Here is a 21,591-nt window from a genome sequence, read left to right on the forward strand (position 1 = left end):
GGACAGTTCACAGTCACTCCTGAAGCCAGGTGACTTCCCACGAGGCCACTTCACAGCCTCAGCGAAACCCTCCTTGACTTGAGCTCGTGAGCTGCAGAATCCGGGGCGGACTTGCCTTTCGTCCTTTGGGAGGCGGGCTGTGGGCTGACACAACGGTATGTTCAAGGTGTCCCATGCGGCCACAATCTGAGGGACGACCATGTTTTTAACATTCTAGTCGTAGCGTGCACGTGGGAACGACGCGGGGGGGCGGGAAGATGTCTTAGGCCATAAACTGTAGAATTGTAGAGCCAGGAGTGGCCTCAGGAAGCGTCCACTTGAACTGTATGCAAGTTCTTTCTGATCAAGGACCGGTATGCTATGCTTTGTTTCCACCAGGGACCCTGTATTTTGAAGTATTGTGAATTTATTAAAGTTTTTAATTCTAGTTTCCATATTTATTAGTGAAGAACAAAGCTAACCTGCCTTAAAAACTTTTAAAAAATGTTTATTTTTGAGGCAGAGAGAGAGACAGAGCCCAAGCGGGGGAGGGGCAGAGGGAGAGGGAGACACAGAATAGGAAGCAGGCTCCAGGTCCCAAGCTGTATGCAGAGAACCCAGTGCTGGGCTCACACCCATGGACTGTGACATCGTGACCTGAGCCGAGGTCGGATGCTTAACCGATTGCACCACGCAGGCACCCCCCCCCCAAAATTATTTTTAATTGTAGTAAAGAACACAGAATACAAAAATTATCCTCTGAACAATTTTTCAGCCTACGGTTCAGGAGTGAGTAACTGTATTCCATTTTGTGTAACGGATCTCTAGGACTTTTTCATCTTGCAAAACTGAAACTCGTGAGCCTGTTCAACAACTCCCCCCCCACCCCGCCGTGCCTGGCACCCATCCTTCTATACTTTCCTTCCCGTGAATTCCATGTAAACGGAGTCCTGGTGTTTGTCCTTTTGTGACTCCATTCATTCACTCATCATGTCCTCAAGGGTCATCCATGTTGTAACATGACAGGATTTCTTCTTTAATTTTATTTTTTTAAACTTACATCCAAATTAGACTACAGTGCAACAATGATTTCAGGAGTAGATTCCTTCCCCATTTAGCCCATCCCCCCCTCCCACAACCCCTCCAGTAACCCTCGGTTTGTTCTCTATATTTATGAGCCTCTTCTGTTTTGTCCCCCTCCCCGTTTTTATATTATTTTTGTTTCCCTTCCCTTAAGTTCATCTGTTTTGTCTCTTAAAGTCCTCATAGGAGTGAAGTCATAGGATTTTTGTCTTTCTCTAACCCTCCGGTTCCATCCACGTAGTTGCAAATGGCAAGATTTTTTTTTTTTTTTGATTGCCGGTGATACTCCATTGTACATATGTACCACATCTTCTTTATCCATTCATCCGTCGACGGACATTTGGGCTCTTTCCATACTTTGGCTATTGTGGATAGTGCTGCTATAAACATGGGGGTGCGCGTGTCCCTTTGAAAGAGCACACCTGTATCCCGTGGATAATTGCCTAGTAGTGCAGTTGCTGGGTCGTAGGGTAGTTCTATTTTTAGTTTTTGGAGGAACCTCCATACTGTTTTCCAGAGAGGCTGCGCCAGCTTGCGTTCCCATGGATTTCTTTCTTTTTTGCGACTGAATAATACTTCATTGTATGTATGTGCCACATCTTCTGTGCCCATTTTCCCAGAGACATCTTGTTGCATCCACACGACTCCTGAAACGGAATGCCATGGACACCAGTGACAGTCACAACAAAGTTTATTGCAATGAGAGGCAAGGCAAACCGACCTATCGGGACGACACTCTTCATCAGAATGCAGTCTCGAACAGCTGGGGTACAGAGTTTTTATAGCCGACCACATCCCATTATCACCTGGGAGCAGAACAAAGGAATAGTTCCCAGGTGGAAACAGTTCAAACAAGCCCTTGCCCCAATCCAATCAAACACTAAGCCATCCCTTGATTGATAGGATAAGGCTGTTGTCTCTTAACCTATAGTGTTAAAGCTGTTATTTCTTAAGGCTGTGGGTTAGCCCTACACTACAATTTAACCCTTACAATCTGGGCTGTTTCCACCTCTCGGCTGTTGTGAATGATGTTGCCACGAACACAGGCATCCAAATATCTAAGATCCTCCTTTCAATTCTTTTGGCTATGTGCACAGAAGTGAGATCGCTGGGTCAAAGGGTAGTTCTATTTTTAGTTTATCAAGGAACCTCCATACTGTTTCCCATGGTGGCTGCATCGATTTCTCCACATCCTCATCAATGCTTCTTGTTTTCTGTGTTGATAGTGGCCTTCCTAATGGGCGTGAGGCGGTAGCTCCTTGTGCTTCCCATGTGTGTTTAATGACCAGAGATGCTGAGCATCTTTTCATATGTCTGTTGGCCATCTTTGTGTCGTCTTGGAGAAATGTCTGTTCAGGTCTACCTATGAGGTAGCTCACTCGCTTTTATCGTAGGAGTTCTCTGTATATTCTGAATACCAACCCTTATCAGAAGTAGGATTTGGGATTAGTTTTTACTCCAGGTCTCCTTTTCACTCTGTGGATTCCCTTGTGCAGAAGCTTTTAAGTTGGTAGTCCCATGTGTGTATTTTTGCTTTTGTTGCCTGTGCTTATGTGGCCTTTGAATAACTTGAGACAAAGAGCAGGTGTTCTTGCACCAGTCCATCAAGTTCCTCCCAGAGCAAAGGCACAGACATAGTAGTGAGCAGAGAATGTCTCCGTAGCAAGCATAAACATAAGAGTTCTGTCGAGAAGTTTCAATGTTTGGACACAATGACAGACTTCCCAAAAGGCAACAATATGGTACAAAGAATTCCTGTATAATGTGCATTCACAGTGCCCAAATGTTAGCCTTTACGTGAGCTGCGTCCAGGATCCGAGCAAAGAGGACGGAACACACTTTTTGTGGGAATTAGTTTCCTATGGTTGCGGTCACAAACGAAATCAGCTGGTTGGCTTACACATACCGAAGTCTACCCTCCTCCAGTTCTGGAGACCAGAAGGCTGAGATCCAGGAGGGGCAGGACCACACTCCCTCCAGAGGCTCCAGGAGAGGGTCCTTCCTGCCTCTTGCAGCTTCTGTGGCTCCTGGGCTTGTGGCCGTGTCCCTTCCAACTCTACCTCTGTCTTCACGTGGCTTCTCAGGAGGATGTCCCCTCCTGTATCCGTGTCTCCTCCTCTGTCTCTTCTAAGGACACCTGTCACTGGACTTAGAGCCACCCTGACCCAGGATAGTGTCAGCTCAAAATCCTTCACTGCAAAGAACCCTTTCCCAAATAAGGTGCTGTTCACACGTTCTGGGAGAAACCCCTTCTGGAGGGCACCATTCAGTCCACTATCTGTGTTAAGATAATTCTTTCATCCTGGATGAGTCAGGTCTTCCATGGACTGGTGTTGACAGCAGTATTATTGGGGTGTGGGTATAGGGACACTGAAAAATCTCTGAGGGAAGGAACCCAAGTCCTGGCTCCATCACAAGGCAGGCTCTTCGACCATGAGAAGTTACCCCATCCTTTTCCTGGGTGCCAAGTGCAGAATTAGTCACCTTGTAACGCTGGTTCTTACGGGATTTTTATGATTAATAACCTCACGTAGCCAATAATTGCAGGTTTGGAGTAATTGATCGCTGGAACATAATGACAGCACTGTCAGTGTAGGCTCTGCAAGACTGAAATAGGAATGCTGTTAATGGGGAAGGCTTGGGCAATTCAGAAAGTTGGTTGCCAAGGGAACCGAGCAGGTTTGTCAGGGTTGTCAAGGAAACTTCTCCTCCACGGGGAAGGCGGAGGTGGGCGGGACCTGAACTGAGGGATTAGCCTTTCAAAGGGGCCCCTGCTTTCAAGCCCCATTTACCTGAGTGAGGCTCTCTGAGTACCCTTCTAGTGTGGGCTGTGGCTTGGGGAAGTGAGTTCCATTAAGCCTTATTTTTTTTGTCACAGTCGTGGAGGGGTTTGCAAAGCACCTTTGTGTTTAGGGCAACAGATGTTACCACAGCAGAGCGTCCCAACACATCAGGGATGAAAGATTCAGGCCATGTCTTCGTCATGTGACTCTCAGGCCGGTCAAGCCTTGTCCGTGTGGTTTCTCCCTCCTCCTTCTGGATGGAGGGTTCCCGCCAGCAGTGGGTGGGGCTGTTTGGGTGACCCTGCAGGAGCCAGACCCCTTGTCCTAAGACCCTCATGGATCCGACTACATCCCCTTGGGAACACCCAGAGACGTGGAGTCCACACTGCAAGGTGGGGATAGGCTGGGAAGCGCAGTGCAGATATGAGCAGGGAAAAGGTAGGAAGACAGCTTCTGGCAAGGAGCCTCTGCCACAGCGGGGTCGCCAGGCTCCTGGTTCACGGTCTCTGGGTCGTATACAATGTGAATTACACGTTACTATGGACTCTGCTGTTTCCTTGTTTTGGAAGCCCCATAGGAGGTGGCTCACATCGCTTGTTAAGCTATGGACGCAGTCACAGCAAAGTTCTGTGGTTCAGTCTGGAGGTGCCGATGTAGGCGCAGAAAATTGGCAAGAACGAAACCACCTTGTGGGAATGTGGATAGGGTGCATTAAACCTGTATGTGGTTGTGTTTTGCCTAAAATCTCTTCTATTGCTTTTTTTTTTAAAAAAAAATACCTATTACAAGCTTTTGTGCGTTATTAGAGAATTCAACTAACACAATTACTGTGGGGCCCTTGCTGGGCTTTGCGGATGCTGGAGTAGCAGGTAACTTGGTACATGTCCCTCGTGTTTGTGCCCCACAGGAGCACAGTCACCCCTCAGTGTGTATTTAGGGTACTTGTAACGTTGCTGCCTTGAAATGTGCGCTCAGGTGAACATACTTAAAAAATAATTTTTTTTAAGTTTATTTGAGAGAGAGAGAAGGAGAGGAGAAGCAGAGAGAGAGAATCCCAAGCATTCTCTGCACTGTCAGCACAGAGCCCGATGCGGGGCTCAAAGCCATGAACCGTGAGACCGTGAACTGAGCCTAAATCAAGAGTTGAGGGGTGCCTGGGTGGCTTAGTTGAGCGCCCGACTTTAGCTCAGGTAATGATCTCATGGTCCGGGAGTTCGAGCCCCGTGTCGGGCTCTGTGCTGACAGCTCGGAGCCTGAATCCTGCTTCGGATTCTGGGTCTCCCTCTCTCTCTGCTCCTCCCCAGCTCATGCTCTGTCTCTCTCTCTCTCTCTGTCAAAAATAAATAAACATTAAAAAAATAAAAAAAGAGTTGGATGGTTACTTGACTGAGCCCCCCAGGTGAACATATATGTAATGAGAGCTTTCTCAGTGACTGGGAGTGAACCTGGTGACGTGTTTGTTGCTCTGGTGATTCTCGCCTCTGCCTCTCCAAGATGCTGTGAGTAGAGCAGCCATGTTCACATCCAGACGGTGTCATTTAAAAAATACAAGCAGGGGCGCCTGGGTGGCTTACTCGGTTAAGCGTCCGACTTTGGCTCAGGTCATGATCTCACGCTTTGTGAGCTCGAGCTCCGCATAGAGCTTTGTGCTGACAGCTCAGAGCCTGGAGCCTGCTTCAGATTCTGTTTGCCTCTCTTCCTGCCCCTCCCCCACTCACGCTCTGTCTCTCTCAAAAATAAATAAACGTTAAAAAATTAAATACTAAGCAAATCCACTGTAATCACAGATGCCTGGTAGGGAATGGCCAATCCTGACCATCTGACATGAGCTGCACACTTACAGTTCCAAGGTGCCAGTGAGTGTTGGTAACAAGGGGACGTGCTCCCACTGTGGTCTGAGTGATGTTAAATGCCCTCAGTGCCACCTAGAGATACTATGGTGTCTCCTTTGTGTTCTCCAGCAGCCTTGGAGCCAGGGGCCACAAGATGTGACGAACCCTTTACAAACACCCCTTTGTGCAGCATGGGCTCGCCACGACCCAGGTCTAAATGATACAGCAAAGTCGGCCTCTGCCTTCACTCTTCCTGGGGACGTTGGTGAGACCAAAAGATGCGGACAACCCCCAGGTGCCACTTCAGGGCCTGGTCCCCAAAGGGAGAGTCCTGGTCAGGGGCCAGGCACCCAGAAAGTGGTCGGGGAGGGGGGACGACAGTGGCCACTCAGGGGCGGGGCGCTCACTTGGACTCAGATGTACAATGTGTCTGGACGTCCCTGGTGGGTACAGGGCAGGAACCGGCTCCTGGTGCCTGGGAGGCCAGGAAGGGTGTTTGAAATGAATGAATGTGGATGATAATCCAGAGCACAAGGGGAGGGCGCTGTGGTGGCCGGGAGGCATGGCCCGACAAGGCAGAGAAGTCCGTGCCGCTTACGCACCAGGCTTTTTCTGATGGTCACTCTTGAGCCCGTCTGGCAGCCCAGCACCTCGTCCCCACGGACCACTGCCCCTGGGGAAACAAGATTTTCCTTGCTCGAAGGCTGAAACCATTCTGCCTCACGTACAGATGGCACAGGGAGTTTGAGTCAGCGTGCAGACGTGGTTGGGAGTCTGGTTTTGCCATTTACCAGCGTGTGATGCAGGACACCCACTTCCCTCTTGGGGCCTCAGTTGCTACACCATGAGCAAACAGTGTATAAGGATGTCCCAGTCCAAGGACTGCTGTGACGCTCCCATGTGACCATTGACGCAAAGGACCTGCTACACAGAAGGTGCTCACAGCGTCAGGCAGATGCTGCATCCAGACCGTGAGGGTCCGGAGCCAGGTCCCTGCGTCCCTCAACGATCCTGTCCCTGGGGTCCCTGTGACTTGTGTACCAGGGGAACAAGTGGCAGCTTCTGTCAGTTCTGAGACCTGATATTTTCACAGCATGCTCGCGCTGCCATAGCAAATACCCCAGACTGGGCGGCTTAGACCATAGGTATTCATTTCTCAGGGTTCTGGAGGCTGGGAGTCTGAGATCCAGGCAGGGCTGAGGCTGGTTCCTGCAGAGCCCCTTCTCCTGGGTGTGTAGATATCATCTTTATCCCGGTCCTCTTGTGGTTGTCCCTCTGCGTATGTCTGTCTCCTCATGTTCTAGGACTCTAGTCCTTTGGGTTCAGGGCCGATCCTAATGACCTCATTTTGATTTAATTACCGCATTCAAGACCCTATATCCAAATACATCCGCACTCTGAGGTGCTGGGGGTGGGGGTAGGACTTGAACATCTGGATTTTGAGGGACATCATTTAGCCTGTAACATCCTGCCTAGAAACATGTGCTCTGGTCCCTCCTTCCATCAAGTCCCATGGGTGTGATGCAGTGGCCAAGGGAAACACCACACGGGCAGTGGTTTGATCCCAGCTGGGGAACCTGTCTTTGAACTCTTTGCAGCATAGGAGCCAGCCCCCTGCTGGGGCGAGTAGTTTGAGGTGTCAGTCTGTGTCCTCTGACCACTGGAATGCCCAGGTGACCCGCCCCAGGAAATGCTCCCTGTTGGGAAACCTGGGAGTCAACAGCCTCAGTTGAGGGTGTCGGGGCTCTCAGGAGCAGGTGCCTCTTCCAAAAGACACCCCAGCAAGTATCGAGAAACCTTTGGGTGGAGTTACAGGTGGACAAGTGTCATGGTGTCATTTGTGTTCCAGAAAGATCCCCTCGGGGGTAGATGTGAGCTGCACCGGGGAGCAGGGAACCTCGTCTGGGCCCCATGCAGGAGTCGGGCCCAAGACTGGGGCTTGGGGCAGGGCTGTGCTGCATGTGGGAATTAGTGTCGGGACTAGAGACCGACTTGGGGCGTAGAGCTGCAGATGTTACTGGGACACAAGGAGAGTGGGGAGACTAGGATGGCCCCATGTATTTGGGCTCAGCAACTAGCGTGTAGAGCGCATCCGAGATCAGTCCTGGGAGCTGGCCGTTTGAAGTCGAGACTGTGATTCTTGGTTGGATAGATGTATCCATCTGGGGGGGGGGGGAGGAGAAAGGTCATGTCGGAGGCGCCAGGGCGATGACGTTCTGGTGGGGGCAGGTGGGTCAGGAGCGGACCCTGTGTGGCTGACTGTAGGCCTGATGGAAGCAGCTGTGAGGCACAGACGCCAACAGCTGTCCGTTGCTGCAGCTTTATGATCTAGCCAGAAAGCCCAGGTCCCCGAGCACAGCCCCCCTGTCGTCTGGTCGGGGTGGGCGAGCAGTCTATTGTCAACGCGTTTGCCATCAGGGACTGATTAGCTGCAGCGGGAGGTCTGCGCAGTGTGCAATCCCCACACCGGCTGCGGGCGCCATGGTTACGGCATCGGACCCCGTGACTGCTTTCGAGAAGGCCCGCTGCTCACTGCGGCTAACAGGAGGGGCTCCCGGGGCCCCAGCTGAGCCCGGCCCCCTGTCTGCCCTCCGCCAGGCCAGTTCTTTGCACACGGCCTGCTTCCGTGTCCCCCAAAGTAACCAGCACGTTTGCCCCTCTTTCCCAGGTGCAGAGAGGCCTCTGGCAAGGGTTGGGGAGAATCCTAGACTTCAGACACAGGACTGCGGGGAGTCCGTGTCCTGTCCTACCCCCAACCCCCCCTCCCCCCCCCGCGAGGACCCCTGTGGGACAGACGAGTCAGGGCTGTTTTCGGGGGTGCTGCGTGGAGGTCCTTAGGGGGAACACTTAGGGCCCCCTTTCCAGAAAGATGGCAGAAGGGGGGACTGCTGTGAGTGTGTGATGTGAGAGAGAAATGTTGGCGCCACCCACACAAAGGGTGGGCTTTCAAGCACAGACTCCCCCCTCCCTGGGGGGTGTGCGGGAGCTGGGAGCCCCGAGCTGGAGCAGGACTGTCCCCGGGCGGCTGTAGCACCGACCCGCGCCAGGGCCTCCCCGTCACGTCCGTTCTGCATGCGGCCTCTCCGGGGTGCACACTGGCTTGCTGTCGCTCGGCGCTCTGCGGTCTTCCATCGCCAGCCCGGGCACCTGCCACTCCATCCCTCTGCGTCACTTCCTGTCCTGTTGCTAGGCGCTCCGCGGTCTTCCATCGCCAGCCTGGGCACCTGCCACTCCATTCCTCTGCGTCACTTCCCGTCCTATCGCTCGGCGCTCCGCGGTCTTCCGTCACCAGCTTCGGCACCAGTCGTCCATCTTCGCTCGCTCTCGTCACTGCGTCACTTCCCGTCCTGTCCCTCGGCGCTCTGCAGTCTTCCGTCACTAGCTTCGGCACCTGTCACTCCATTGCTCTGCGTCACTTCCTGTCCTGTTGCTAGGCGCTCCGTGGTCTTCCATCAGCAGCCTGGGCACCTGTCACTCCATTGCTCTGCGTCACTTCCTGTCCTGTCGCTATCGGCACCTGTCGCTCCGTCCCTCTGCGTCACTTCCGTCCTATCGATCGGCGATCTTCCATCACCAGCTTCGGCACCTGTCGTGCATCTCCGTCTGCTCCCGTGTCTCCGTTCGTTGTGCTGCGTCACTTCCTGTCCGTCTCCCTTCAAGTTGCCCGGTCTCGTCCGGCGGCCCTTTGGCGCCCTCCGTCCGGGCTTGGACCGCTCGGCGCCATGTATCCCCGCCCACCACCGCTCGGCACCTCCCGTCACCACTCGGGTCCCTCCGTCCGCGGTTCGTGTGTGTGTGTGTGTGTGTGTGTGTGTGTGTGTGTCTCTCTCTCTCTCTCTCTCTCTCTCTGTCTTTGTGTGTGTGTGTCTCTCTCTCTCTCTCTCTCTCTGTCTTTCTCTCTGTCTCTGTCTCTCTCTGTCCGTCCTTGGTCCCTGGCGCCTCCCTCTGGCCCTTCGTCCAGGCTCGGCTCCCTCCGTGCGCACTTCGGGTGGCCTTGGCCCTTGTTCTCCATGACTGCGCTGTCCTGCCAGCTCTCCTCCCTGGGCACGCGGGTGTGCACGGACTCCCGCACATGCGTGGCACGCGGCCACCCCGCCTTCCTGCCCCCTGTGCGTGCACGCAGGCAGCGGGGCAGGAGTGGGTCGGGGCATGGGGTACCGTCCCTGAAGCAGGGCCGGTCAGCCTGCGCAGTCGCACGGAGCACCGTGTCCCGCGTCACTTCTTGACCCAGGGCCCCCTTGGAAAGGCCTTTCCCACTATGACGGTGTAAACCCTGATGCCCTCCACTTCTTGGACAACTGCTACTGTTCTTTCTTGTACACCTGCAGTCCTGCCGCAGAGCGTGTACGCGATATACGCGGTTGTACATCCGCGGCTCTGATGGGGCGTGTGTACACTTGATATACGGGGTTGTACATCTGCGGTCCCGCACGGGTGTGTGTACATGCGAGATACCCTGCTAACCTGTGGTTGTACACTTGCGGTCCTGCCAGAGCGCGTGTACACGTGACCTATGCGGTTGTCCATCTACGGTCCTGCCGGAGCGTGTGCACATGGGAGATACCCGGTTGTCCATCCACAGTCCTGGTGGAACGCGTGTAACGTGAGACCCACCACTAACCTGTGGTTGTAGATCCGTGGTTCGGCCGCAGCTCGTGTACGAGGCTCACCTGTGGTTGTACATCCGCGGTCCTGCTGGAGTGTGAGAGGCCGGCTACGCAGCTCACCTCCCTAATTTTCTCTCTAGCATTCTTAGATCTCTCTTCCTATTTGCAATATTATCTCATTTTTATGCTAAAACCATGCATGTTTTTAGCTCTGTCTGCTCTATTTTCCTTCTGTGAATCTGTGGATACCATGCCGAGGCACGTGGTTTCTCACACTTGTGAGCTGTCGGTCCTGATCCATCTGACAAGTCGTAGGTTAACTGGTGGCGATTTCTTAGCGGCACACGACCCCTGCAATGCGTGGTGGTGTCCTGGATGCAGTGAGGTGCTCTTCACTGTGGTTGTAAGTTTTCTTTACTGCCTGCGAGGCCTCGTCACATCTCACTGCCCATTTTTCCTGCCATTCCTTTGGGTGTTTCCTAGGTATTACTATTCATTTTTCTCTGAAATTACGATCAAATTATTGCATTCTGAAAATAAGTCTGACTGGGGTTTTTATTAACATTGCGTTAATCTAATTAAGAAGTGACATTTATATGAAATCTTACCATGAAAAACACTGTCTTCACAAGGATACAATTTGTGTGTGTATGTGTGTTCCTTCAGAGGGTGTTAAGGAAACTGTCCTTTCTACTTGTTCTGTACATATTTACTGGACGTCTACTATGGGGCAGGCCCCGTCCTTGCACTGGGGATACAGGATAAACCTAGCAGACAAGATATCTGCACTCAGATCTTTGCCTACCTTCACAGCATAAAGCCACTGTTCTCCTGTTGTCTGCTGGCTGGTTTTACCTTTCACGTTTATTTAAGTTGATTTACTTATTCAGAGAGAGAACGAGTGGGGAAGGGGCAGAGAGAAAGGGAGACAGAGAATCCCGAGCAGGCTCCACGCTGTCGGTGCAGACCCCGACGTGGGGCTTGATCCCACAAACCATGAGATCGTGACTGCAGCCAAAGCCAGGAGTTGGTCGCTCAATTGACTGAACCACCCAGGCAGCCCTACCTTTCGCATTTAGATCCACAAATCACATTTTTATTAATCATTTTACTCCATGTAGATGGTCAGTTGATTAAACACCACTTGCTGAAAAAGCTACTTTTCCTCAGTGCTCAACAGTGGTTAACACTGTAATAAATCAAGTGCTCATATATGTTTGGTTCTAGACCTATTTCAACAGTAGATCAGCTTTACTTTCCCTCAGACTCGATCAGGAGTTGGCGAGAAGGAAGGGAGCCAAGAATGACTCCACAGTTTGATCCTGAGAAACGAGTGGCAGGTGTCCATAGGGAGGAAGGCACTGGCAGGAACAGATTGGAGGCTTAAGCTAGACTTGGGGGACTTGAGGCATCTCTCAGACATCAAGGTGAAGAGGTCGGGTAGGCAGGTGCATAGAACACAATCCAATTCTATCTCTGAGAACCATTACCTTTACGAAATCTCTATGGAATGTTTTGCTTTGTGTTCTTTTGTTGAATAACCACATCACTGTTTCTTTTCATGTCACTGATAATAGTTGGCAATTTAATCCATTTTAAGTGTCTAATTTTGTGGCATTAATTACGTTCGTAGTGTTTTACATCCTTCACCATTATTTCCAAAACTTTTTCACTGCCCCCAGCAAAACTGTCCCTATTAAGCAGTTACTCTCAAGTCCTGCCTCCCCAACCCCTGGCCACCTCTGATGTCCTTTCTGTCTCCATGAAGTAGCTTTTCCTAGATATTTCCTATAAATTGAATCGTATAATCCATTTCGTGTCTGGCTTCTCTCACTGAGTATGTTCTTCAGGTTTATCCATGTTATGTATCTCATACCTTCATCATTCTTTCGGGCTGAATAATTGTCCACTGCATGTACATAGCACAACTTGTTTATCCATTCACGTACTGTGAACACTGGGTGAATCACAATGCTCTGAATGTTCACGTACAAGTATCTACTTGAGTTCCTGTTTGCAATCCTTGTGGGTACATCCCCAGGAATGTAACTGCAAGGTCATGTGGAAAATCTAACTTTTTGAGGAAAACCCAAACTGTTTTCCATACTGCCAGCATCATTTTACCTTGTTACTAGGAATGTATATGGTTTCACTTTCTCCATATTCCAATACAGGTTTATTCTCTCCAAACTCCTTTTATATTTTTGTTGACATTTTTAAAACTATAGTCCTTTTGTCACTGTTTTCCTTTGACTGATGACCAATGATAAGCATCTTTATGTGCTTATTGGCCCTTTGTATAGATCTTCTTTGAAGAAATGTCTGTTGGTGTTTTGCCCAGTTTCATATTGAATTGTCTTTTGGGGCACCTGGGTGGCTCAGTCGGTTAAGCGTCCAACTGAGGTCATGATCTCACGGTTCATGAGTTCAAGCCCCGTGTCAGGCTCTCTGCTGTCAGTGAGGACTCCACTTCAGATCCTGTGTCCCCCTCTCTCTGCCCCTCCCCTGCTTGGGTATGTGTGCTCTCTAAAATATTAATAAAATAACATAGGGGTGCCTGGGTAGTTCAGTTGGTTAAGCGTCTGACTTCGGCTCAGGTCATGATCTCGTGGTTCGTGACTTTGAGCCCACGTCAGGCTCTGAGCTGACAGCTCAGAGCCTGGAGCCTGCTTCAGATTCTGTGTCCCGCTCTCTCTCTGCCCCTCCCCTGCTTGTGCTCTTTCTCTCTGAAAAGTAAATAAGCATTAAAAAAAATTGTTTTGTTGTTGTATTGTAGGCGTTTTTATATATTCTGGACATGTTCCGTATCTGCCTTATCAGATAGATTATATCCAAATATTTCTCCCTGTTTTTTCTTTTTGAGATTTTAAAAAAAAATTTAAAATTATTTTTTCAGTTTATTTTTGAGAGAGAGGGAGGGAGGGAAAGCAGGGGAGGGGCAGAGAGAATCCTGCACTGTCAGCACAGAACCCTGTGTGGGGCTCGAACTTACAAACCGAGAGATCATGACCTGAGCCAAAAATCAAGACTGAGCTTAACCAACTGAGCCACCCTGGGGCCCCAAGATTTTCTTCTTAAGGAATCTCGACACCCAACATGGGGCTCGAACTCACAACCCTGAGATCAAGAGTCCTACGCTCCACCAACTGAGCCAGCCATGTGCTGCTTTGTATTGCTTAAATCTCCTGACCGTGTCCTTTGTAGCAAAGTATTTAATTTTAGTAAGTTGAATCTATTTTTCCTTTCGCTGCCTCTGCGTTTGGTGCCATATTTAAGAAAGCTGCCCAATTCAAGGTCATGAAGGTCTTTCCTATGCTTTCTTCTCACGGTTTTGTAGTTGTGGCTCTGAAATGTAGGTCTTTGATACATTTTGAGGTGTAAATTGTCAGAACCAACTGGCCATAACTCGAGGTGTTTTTTTTTTTTTTTTTTTTTCTGGGCTGTCCATTCTCTATTTTAATAAGTTGGGGGCACCTGGGGGGGCTCAGTTGGTTGAGCCTCTGACTTCGGCTCAGGTCATGATCTCACGGTTTGTGGGTTCAAGCCCCGCATCAGGCTCTGTGCTGCTGACAGCTCGGAGCCTGGAACCTGCTTCGGATTCTGTGTCTCCCTTTCTGTCTGCTCCTCCCTCGCTCATACTCTGTCTCTCTCTGTCTCTCTCTCAAAAATAACATAAAAAAATAATAAAAAAGAACTTGGTTGAACCATAATCTACATACAATATACATAATTTAAGTGTCCAGTTTTGATATCTGACCAACTTTTTTTAAAGCTTAAGATTTTTATTTTGAGAGAGACACAGAGCAGGTGGGGAGAGACAGAGAGAGTGGGAGAGAGAGATTCCCAAGCAGGCCCCGTGCTGCCAGCACAGAACCTGAGGTGGGGCTCAAACTCCCGAACCTGTGAGATCATGACCTGAGTTGCAACCAAGAGTCAGCTGCTCAGCCGACTGAGCCCCCCAGGCACCCCGATATCTGAAAAATATAACTACAATGAAAATACAGAATACTTCTGTCACCACAGTCTTCTCCCCTCCAGCGCCCCCCCCCCCCCCCCCCACTGACCCTGACCTTCCCAATTATCCCCAGCATCACCGGGCAAACAGTGATTGTTTTCTGTCACTGAAGGTTAGATTTATCTTATCCAGAGTTTCATACATGTTGAATTATATGTATTCTTTTCTGTCTGGCTTTTGCACAACATATCAATTTTGATATTCGTACATATTATGTGTGTCAGAAGTCCATTTTTAATAGATGTGTAATATTACACTGTAGAGATATATTAGTTGATGTTTGTGTTTTTTTTCCCAAGTTTGGCTATTATGAATAAAACTGCTGTAAACATTTACGTACACATGTGTGTGCACATATATTTCATTTGTTTTGGCAACCCTAAAAGTAGGATTGCAAGTTCATTTCCTTTTTTAATTTTCATTTTTTTATGAGAGAGGGAGGGCATGCGTGCGTCTGTGCATGCACGAGCAGGGGAGGGGCAGAGCCAGAATCCCAAGTAGGCCCTGTGCTGTCAGCGTAGAGCCCGACGTGGGGCTCGATCTCACAGATCACGAATCAGGACCCGAATCGAAACAAAGAGTCAGACACTTAACCAACTGGGCCATCTGGGCACCCCCTGTATTTTAACTTTTAAAAGAAACTGATGAAAGTAGTTTTGCAAAGTGTGAGCACCGCTCCCGTGAGCAGCGTAGGAGAGTCCCCACTGCTCCAAAGCCTCGCCATGTGGCACGTCTTTTTCACTGTAGTCATTCACGTGGGTGTTTAGTGGGATCTCATGGTTTTAATTTAGATTTCTCCGGCGACTAATACGTTGAGCATTTCTGTGTGCTTACTGGGCAACCGTGTATTTTTTGGGAAGTGTCTTCCCATCATCTCGGGGACCTGTTTGTGTTATTGTGGAAACAGTTCTGTGTATATTCTGTATTAAGTTGTGAAGTATGCGTCTCCACTGCGTGCACATCCGGACACACACAGGGCATGTTTTATCCCATGTTTCTCCTACACGTTTGATTCTATGATTATGTACGTGACCCATTTGGAATTTATGTCGTGCACCGTGTGAAGCAAGGATCAATGTTATTTTTTTGGCCATATGGATGTCCACTTTCCCCATCACTTTCTGTTGAAAGGACCATGTTTTCCCACATCGGACTGTCCTGGAACCTTCGTCAAACAGGAGTTGATCCTGTAAGTGTGGGTCAGTCCCAGATTCTCTGTCCGTCTCCACTGATCTGTGTAGGGCACTCAACTGGCTCTGCACCATGTCCACAAAGGGCAGGCTGAAGCGGAGTCGGAGACAAGTCTTGGCATAATGCGTGGCAGTCCTTCTAGAAGGTGACCCACCTACTCTAGACAGGTGGCCCAGTGCGGAGCTCTGACATCGTTCCCCCTGTCTGTTTCGCAGAAGGCTCGCTGTCCTGGGGAGGCTGATGAGTCTGTGTGTCATCCGCCTCCCTAGGACGGGACCTCCCACGGAGCACCCACCCCTTCGCTGCAGTGCTGTCTCTAGTAAGGGACGGGCTTGAAACCTGCTGTCCAAATGGCGCCTTAGTTGCTGGTCAGAGTCCACTTGGTGAGGCTGAGTGCAAGTGCATTAAAACAGACGGTGAGTTCGGGGCACCTGGGTGGCTCAGTTGGTTAGGCGACTGACTTCGGCTCAGGTCATATCTCCCAGTTTGTGAGTTCGAGCTCCGCGTGGGGCTCTGTGCTGACAGTTCGGAGCCTGGAGCCTGCTTCGGATTCTGTGTCTCCCTCTCTCCCTGCCCCTCTCTGGCTCACGCTCTGTGTCTGTCTCTCAATGATAAATAAATGTTAAAACAAAACAAAACACAGTGCAGACCGGCACGTGTGGTGTGGGCTCCCTCTCTGTGCTCCAATGTCTCCGTCTCCCTCAGCCTCGGACGCCCTAGGAGGGGGTGTCCTGCTGCTGTACCTGACCCTGCACACGGAGCTGCCCCCCCAACACTGTCCTGCACTGGCTGTGTTCCCAGCCGAGCAGGAAAGCTCTAGGAGCCGCCACCGTGATGCCTCAAGTGCATATGGTGAACGTTTTCTTTTTGTAATTTTTTGGGTAAAGAGCATTTGAATCCAGCTTTAACTCGTGGTCTAGAACTAGCAATAAGGAGACGAAGTTAATGTGAACTCGTGAGGCCTCTGAGCTGGCCCAGTGCAGTGCTGTGGAGACGCAGACCGGAAACGGTGCGTCCATGTCTAGGTGGTGAGTGCCCACGTGGTGCCACGGGAGTCTGTCCCGTCCGTGGCCTGAAGCCGTGTCCCCTACAGCGTTCCCAGGTTTTCACTCTGGGCGTGTGGCCTGGGCGCCATCCCTGCTAAACACCCTACAGTCCCAAGCGTCCTGCTGGTCGTACACGAGAGGGACACAGCCTCCAGCGCCGGCACAGCCAGTCCCACCTTGCAGGGTGACCTACTGCTCACGACTGTTCCAGACTCTTCCAGTGCGAGAGGCACGTGCACCAGCGGAGCTCGGCTCCCCAGGGAGCACATTCAGGATGGGGACTCGGGGCTCTCCCACAGCAGTTCCCCAGAAGGGGCCTTCCCGTTGGGAGAGAATGTGTGTGACGCTGGGGAGGGGACAGGGAACTCTGGCGTGGCTCTAGGAATCCAAACTCGGGGCCTGGGGGGCTCAGTCGGCAGGCGTCTGACTCTGGATGTCAACTCAGGTCATGATCTCCTAGTCTGTGGGTTCGAGTCCCGTGACGGAGTCTAAGGTGACAGCACAGAGCCTGCTTGGTTCTCCGCCACCCTGAACCCATGTGTCTCTCTCTCTAACAAAACAAACATTTAGAAGAAATAACAAACTCTGCAATTAATTAACCTGTGTCAAGCTCTGTGCCACAGCGTCCCCTGAGAAGGTGGGTGTCTGCAGCCCACAGTCAACAGACCATGCAGGGGTGGGAGAGTAAGCAGGCGCTTCCCTTACCTCCTGTGAATCCCTGCTGCGTCTGTGCGGTCCTGGACACTGACGGCGGCGGTCACGGTATCTGTGCCTCAGCCAGTGGACGGGGTATGTTCTAGGAGGGGATAAGGTGGGCCCCCCCGCTTCCCCAGGGTCCCCTGAGCACAGGGGACTCGGGACTCGGGACCCTGGTTAGTGGCAGGACGTGAGAAAAGGGTAAAGTGGTTGGTACGTGGTCATCGTGTGACTGGCAGAAGAAACAGTTGACACGTGGGGGGTGAGTGCTGGGGACAGGGCCGTGATCCTCACCTGCCTTTCACCTGTGGGACACCTGGCCCAACCTATCCTCCCAGGATTTTCTAGCATCCTCGTCAGCTTCCTGGAACCCTTGCTGTACAGACCACAGTACAACAAAGGGGGCCAGACGTCAAGCTGGGTGCACGGTCGTGTGCTTTGCTGCTTCAGCCCAAGAGTGCAGTCTTTTCTGGCCTGCAGCTGTCCCCCACCCCCCGGGAGCAGGAAGCCCCGGACGTGACCCGAACGAGACAGGTGGACGGGCGGCCGGTCTCTGCAGGGGCAGCTGAGCACGTGCTTCTGAGCAGCCCCCCCCCCAAGCCTGACTTTCTTGCTGTGCTGGGACCCTGTGTGCCCTCCCGACCCCCAGGCTCGGGCAGCTGCGATCCAGCCTTGTCTCTGTGGTCTGCAAGGTTCTCCGGGTGCCGGGTGCCACGAGGGGCTTGGCCGTGGCCTCGGGGACACTTCCCTGCGCAGCACGGGGTCACGTATCAGGGTACAGTAACACCGTACTTTCCATCCTGTGGACGTTGGGCTTCACAACAGCCGCTCCGTCCTCGGTGTCCCGCCGTCCTCGGTGTCCCGCCGTCCTCGGTGTCCCGCCGTCCTCGGTGTCCCGCCGTCCTCGGTGTCCCGCCGTCCTCGGTGTCCCGCGTGTCCGGGCCTGTGAGTGTGGAGCAGTAGACAGGTCAGCAGGGTTGGCAGTGCAGCCAGAAGACAGGAGGGTCTGGACACTGGTCTGGACACTGGCAACCTCCAGTTGAGGGGGAGAGGACGGGGGCCAGGGGCCTGGGAACGATGCTGCACCTTGATGGCACGGCCACCGTGAAAGAGAATGTGCTGTCTCCCTCATCCACGCTTCTGTCCCGTGTCCTGGCCACGGAACTGGACTTTGATCTCCCCTGACCTGTTCCTAGCTGCCCCTGCGGGGGGCGGGTGTGTGTGTCACATGGACCTGGCCCCTCAGCCCCTCCTCGCAATCCCGACCTGTCTTCTGCACCTCCCCCAACACCACCCCTGCACACGACCCCAACCTGTCTCCTCCCCCCTCTCACTATACTGCCCCTGGCCGGTCAACTGTCCCCATTCTCAGATATAGGGATGGGGCTCAGACAACAACCAGCTCCAGACACCAGCAGCTGGAGGCAGTGTAGACCCTGTACCCAGGCTCCCGGCCTGTTGCCGCAAGCCAGTGTGGAAATGAGCTGGGGTGTGAGCAGCCGGGCCTCCCTGGGCCCTGTGACCCTGTGACCCTGTGACCCTGTGACCCTGTGACCCTGTAACCCTGTAAACGCAGGAGAGCTGGCATTCCAACCTGAGAACAAATGCACCGTCCCGGTGGCCAGCACGTACCCAGCCCGGTCCTGCCAGGGCACAGGTGCGAGGTCCAGGTGCACCAGGCGGGAGGAGGTGCCCCCCACGTGCACCTGCCTACTGCAGCCCCCTGCAGACACTCCTTTTCTGTCCCTTGACCTACCACCTTCCGATGCTTGTCCACTGGGCCCTTGTCACCTGTAGCATCACTTCTGCTCAGGTGCTCGTCCCTGCGGTCCACCCACCCCGCACAGACTGCGTACCAGCAGCCCTTACGGTGCCTCGCGTTGCAGGTGTCCTAAGAAAGAAACCAACCCTCCCTTGCCCAGGAGCCCTCGAGTGCTGCTGGCCTCTGTACTGGGGACTTGCCTGCTAGGCCGGCTTCCTCTGTGATGCTCCAGGGACACGGTGCTGGTACCTCACGAGCTCCTACGGCCTCCAGTGCCATGTCTGTGTCCAGAACAGCACCCCTACCTCGGTCTGCCTTTCAGTGGAGGGTCCCTGCTCACCGGGGAGCCACCCAGGTGCGCCTGGGTGTCCGATTAGGGTCTCGGAACAAGAGCCCTTTTCTCTCCGACCCCATGCGTTTGGTACCCCTGCGGCCCTGGGAAGTCAGCCCGCCGTGCTGGCCGCTCCTTCAGAGTCTCTGCCTGCAGGCCTCCCACAGCCAAAGTGACCGTTTCTGGTCATGGGCAGTCCATGCTGTTCCCTCCAACTTTTGCAGGTACTTCCCTCTTTCTGGAATATTCTCCCGTCTGTGCCTCTCCCACTTCATCAAACTCCTGAACAGCAGTCCGATCTCCGCTTTCCCAGGGGCCTTTGCACGCAGTTGTTACTTTACCGTTGTCACTGTGCGCCACAACCCCAATGTGTCCCCGGTCACCCCCTGCTACACCCACTGGCTCTCTCTCCCTTCTAAGGGGACAGGCTGCCTTTCCGGTTACTTCCAAGGAGGCGTCTTGCTCCTCAGCTGCTTTGCAGGACAGGCTGCTGGAGCACGTCCTGTGAGTGGGGAGGAGGACTCGGGCCCCTTCCCCCCCCCCCCCCCCCCCCCGAGCAGGCTGCCGGGGATGTCGACAGTCGGAACTGCGCACTCCTCACAGGGCTGTCCTGGCCCGGGCGACTCCGCTCCTCACAGGGCCCCGTGTGCCACACAGAAAGGGGATGCAGCCCCTGCACAGTGCCTGGGCCAGCTTACTAACGGGGCTCTTGCACACTGGCCCAGAGCGGAAGTTCCCATCAACACCGTCAAGAAGAGGGCGGCGGGTCTAAGGGATCCTACTGGCCCAGCACGCTGCCCCAGAAACAGGGACGCCGAGAGTCCCACGCAGACTGTTCCAATCCCTGCTGCCTGTACTGAAGCCGACGGAAGAGGTGGCATCCCCGACCGACCGCTGCTCCTCTGATTAGACCTGGTCCCTGGGTACATGCCTGTCCGGCACGCGCTCAGCCTGTGTCACTCGTGGGGAGCGGGAGGGGTCTGGTTGGACCAGGACGGTGGTCAGAGGGCAGGGGAAGGGTGTGCCCCGCGGTGTCACTGCCCGGGGACCTGGAACAGGGCTGTCTTCACCTGCAGAGGCTGAATCCTCATGGTGGGGGGTGAGAGGCTAACATCAGGCCTGGGAGCCCCACCTGATGTCCGCTGGGTATAGGGGGCACCGTCAGAGCTCCCTCATGGCCACGACACAACAGGTCTGTGAATGAGACCGAGGGGAAGTCTGCCAGCCAGATGAGAAGCTGAACTGGTGCCGCCAGGAGCCCTCAGGGTCCGCAGGGTCAAGAGAACAAGGTCAAAATGGCAGGAGGTACGAGCCGTGGGGCCTGAGTCTTTATCGACATTCAGGCACAACCTGGCTTTGAGTTCTTGGGGCAAGTGACCTAGGAACGGAGGATTCATCCGCGCATTGTGCGATGTGACCCTCAGAACGGTGCTGGGCGGTGGGCAGGAAGCCCCCGGCCCCAGATCTGTGCATACGTGCGTGTGTGTGTGTGTGTAGACAGGCCTGATGCGTCTACATAACATACAGTTGATTAAACCCTAACCCCCTCCCCACACCTCCCACCTGTCCTGACAGCAGGGACCTCCGCGGCTGTTTCCAACAAGGCAATACACGTCAGCTGCTGTGCACACAGACCATGCGCCCCGCGCCCCTCTGCACACGGGCGGACCGTGCGCCCCCCGCCCCCCTCCACAGACGGAGAAGGAGCCCGTGTTAGGAGGGCGGGGATGTGTCCTTTCACACTGGAAGGGACAAGAAATGGGTCGAGCTCAAAGACGTCTGTGTGACACGCGGCTCCCACCTTGAGCCTGGTGTTTCCAGGAGCCGCAGGCCTCGGGGACTTGCTGGGGACAGCCTCCATTCCAAACGGGGAGTCCAGATCCCGTGTCCTGCAGGTTCCCCCATCCTGCAGCCCTGCTGTTTCCAGGCGGCCTGGACACCTGCCTCCCATCCTGGACTGCACGGCTGCTTCTGTGGGCGGGACCCAGTGGTGCGTGGGGACCGCGAGGATGGGAGCCTGCATAGGGTTAGCACCGGGGCAGGGTTTAAGCCTAAGGTGGGAGCTTAGGGTTCGGGTTCGGCCCTGTGTAAACTCCAGGTCTGGGTTTGTGGTTAAGGCAGGTCTCAGGTCAGGGGCCAGGGGTTTATAAAGTTCATGAGGCTGACAGTGTTGTATGGGTTGCAACTTCTGTGGATCTTCGGCTGTTCAGGGTGAGGATAGGAGTTATGAGTGAGGGCTAGGGCCATGGGAAAGTAATGGAGGTCA

At 53.2% G+C, this 21,591-nt stretch overlaps 1 protein-coding gene across 8 annotated transcripts in view; it reads right to left on the reverse strand.

Annotated features, from left to right (window-relative positions):
* The window catches only part of LOC125159908 (uncharacterized), a 33,503-nt gene that overhangs the window by 1,679 nt on the left and 10,233 nt on the right, over positions 1-21,591 (reverse strand). Inside the window, exons 2-4 of one of the 8 annotated variants that reach the window (XM_047848584.1) lie at positions 18,025-18,175; positions 17,242-17,405; positions 1,536-3,627 (exon numbers count right to left, since the gene is read on the reverse strand). In XM_047848584.1, the coding sequence (XP_047704540.1) occupies positions 3,589-3,627; positions 17,242-17,405; positions 18,025-18,175 (354 nt within the window). In that variant the 3' untranslated portion in view covers positions 1,536-3,588. The other 7 variants (XM_047848579.1, XM_047848582.1, XM_047848583.1 and 4 more) reach the window with 7 other exon arrangements.

This window comes from Prionailurus viverrinus, unplaced genomic scaffold (assembly GCF_022837055.1).
Source record: "Prionailurus viverrinus isolate Anna unplaced genomic scaffold, UM_Priviv_1.0 scaffold_89, whole genome shotgun sequence".
Classification (NCBI taxonomy): Eukaryota; Metazoa; Chordata; class Mammalia; order Carnivora; family Felidae; genus Prionailurus; species Prionailurus viverrinus.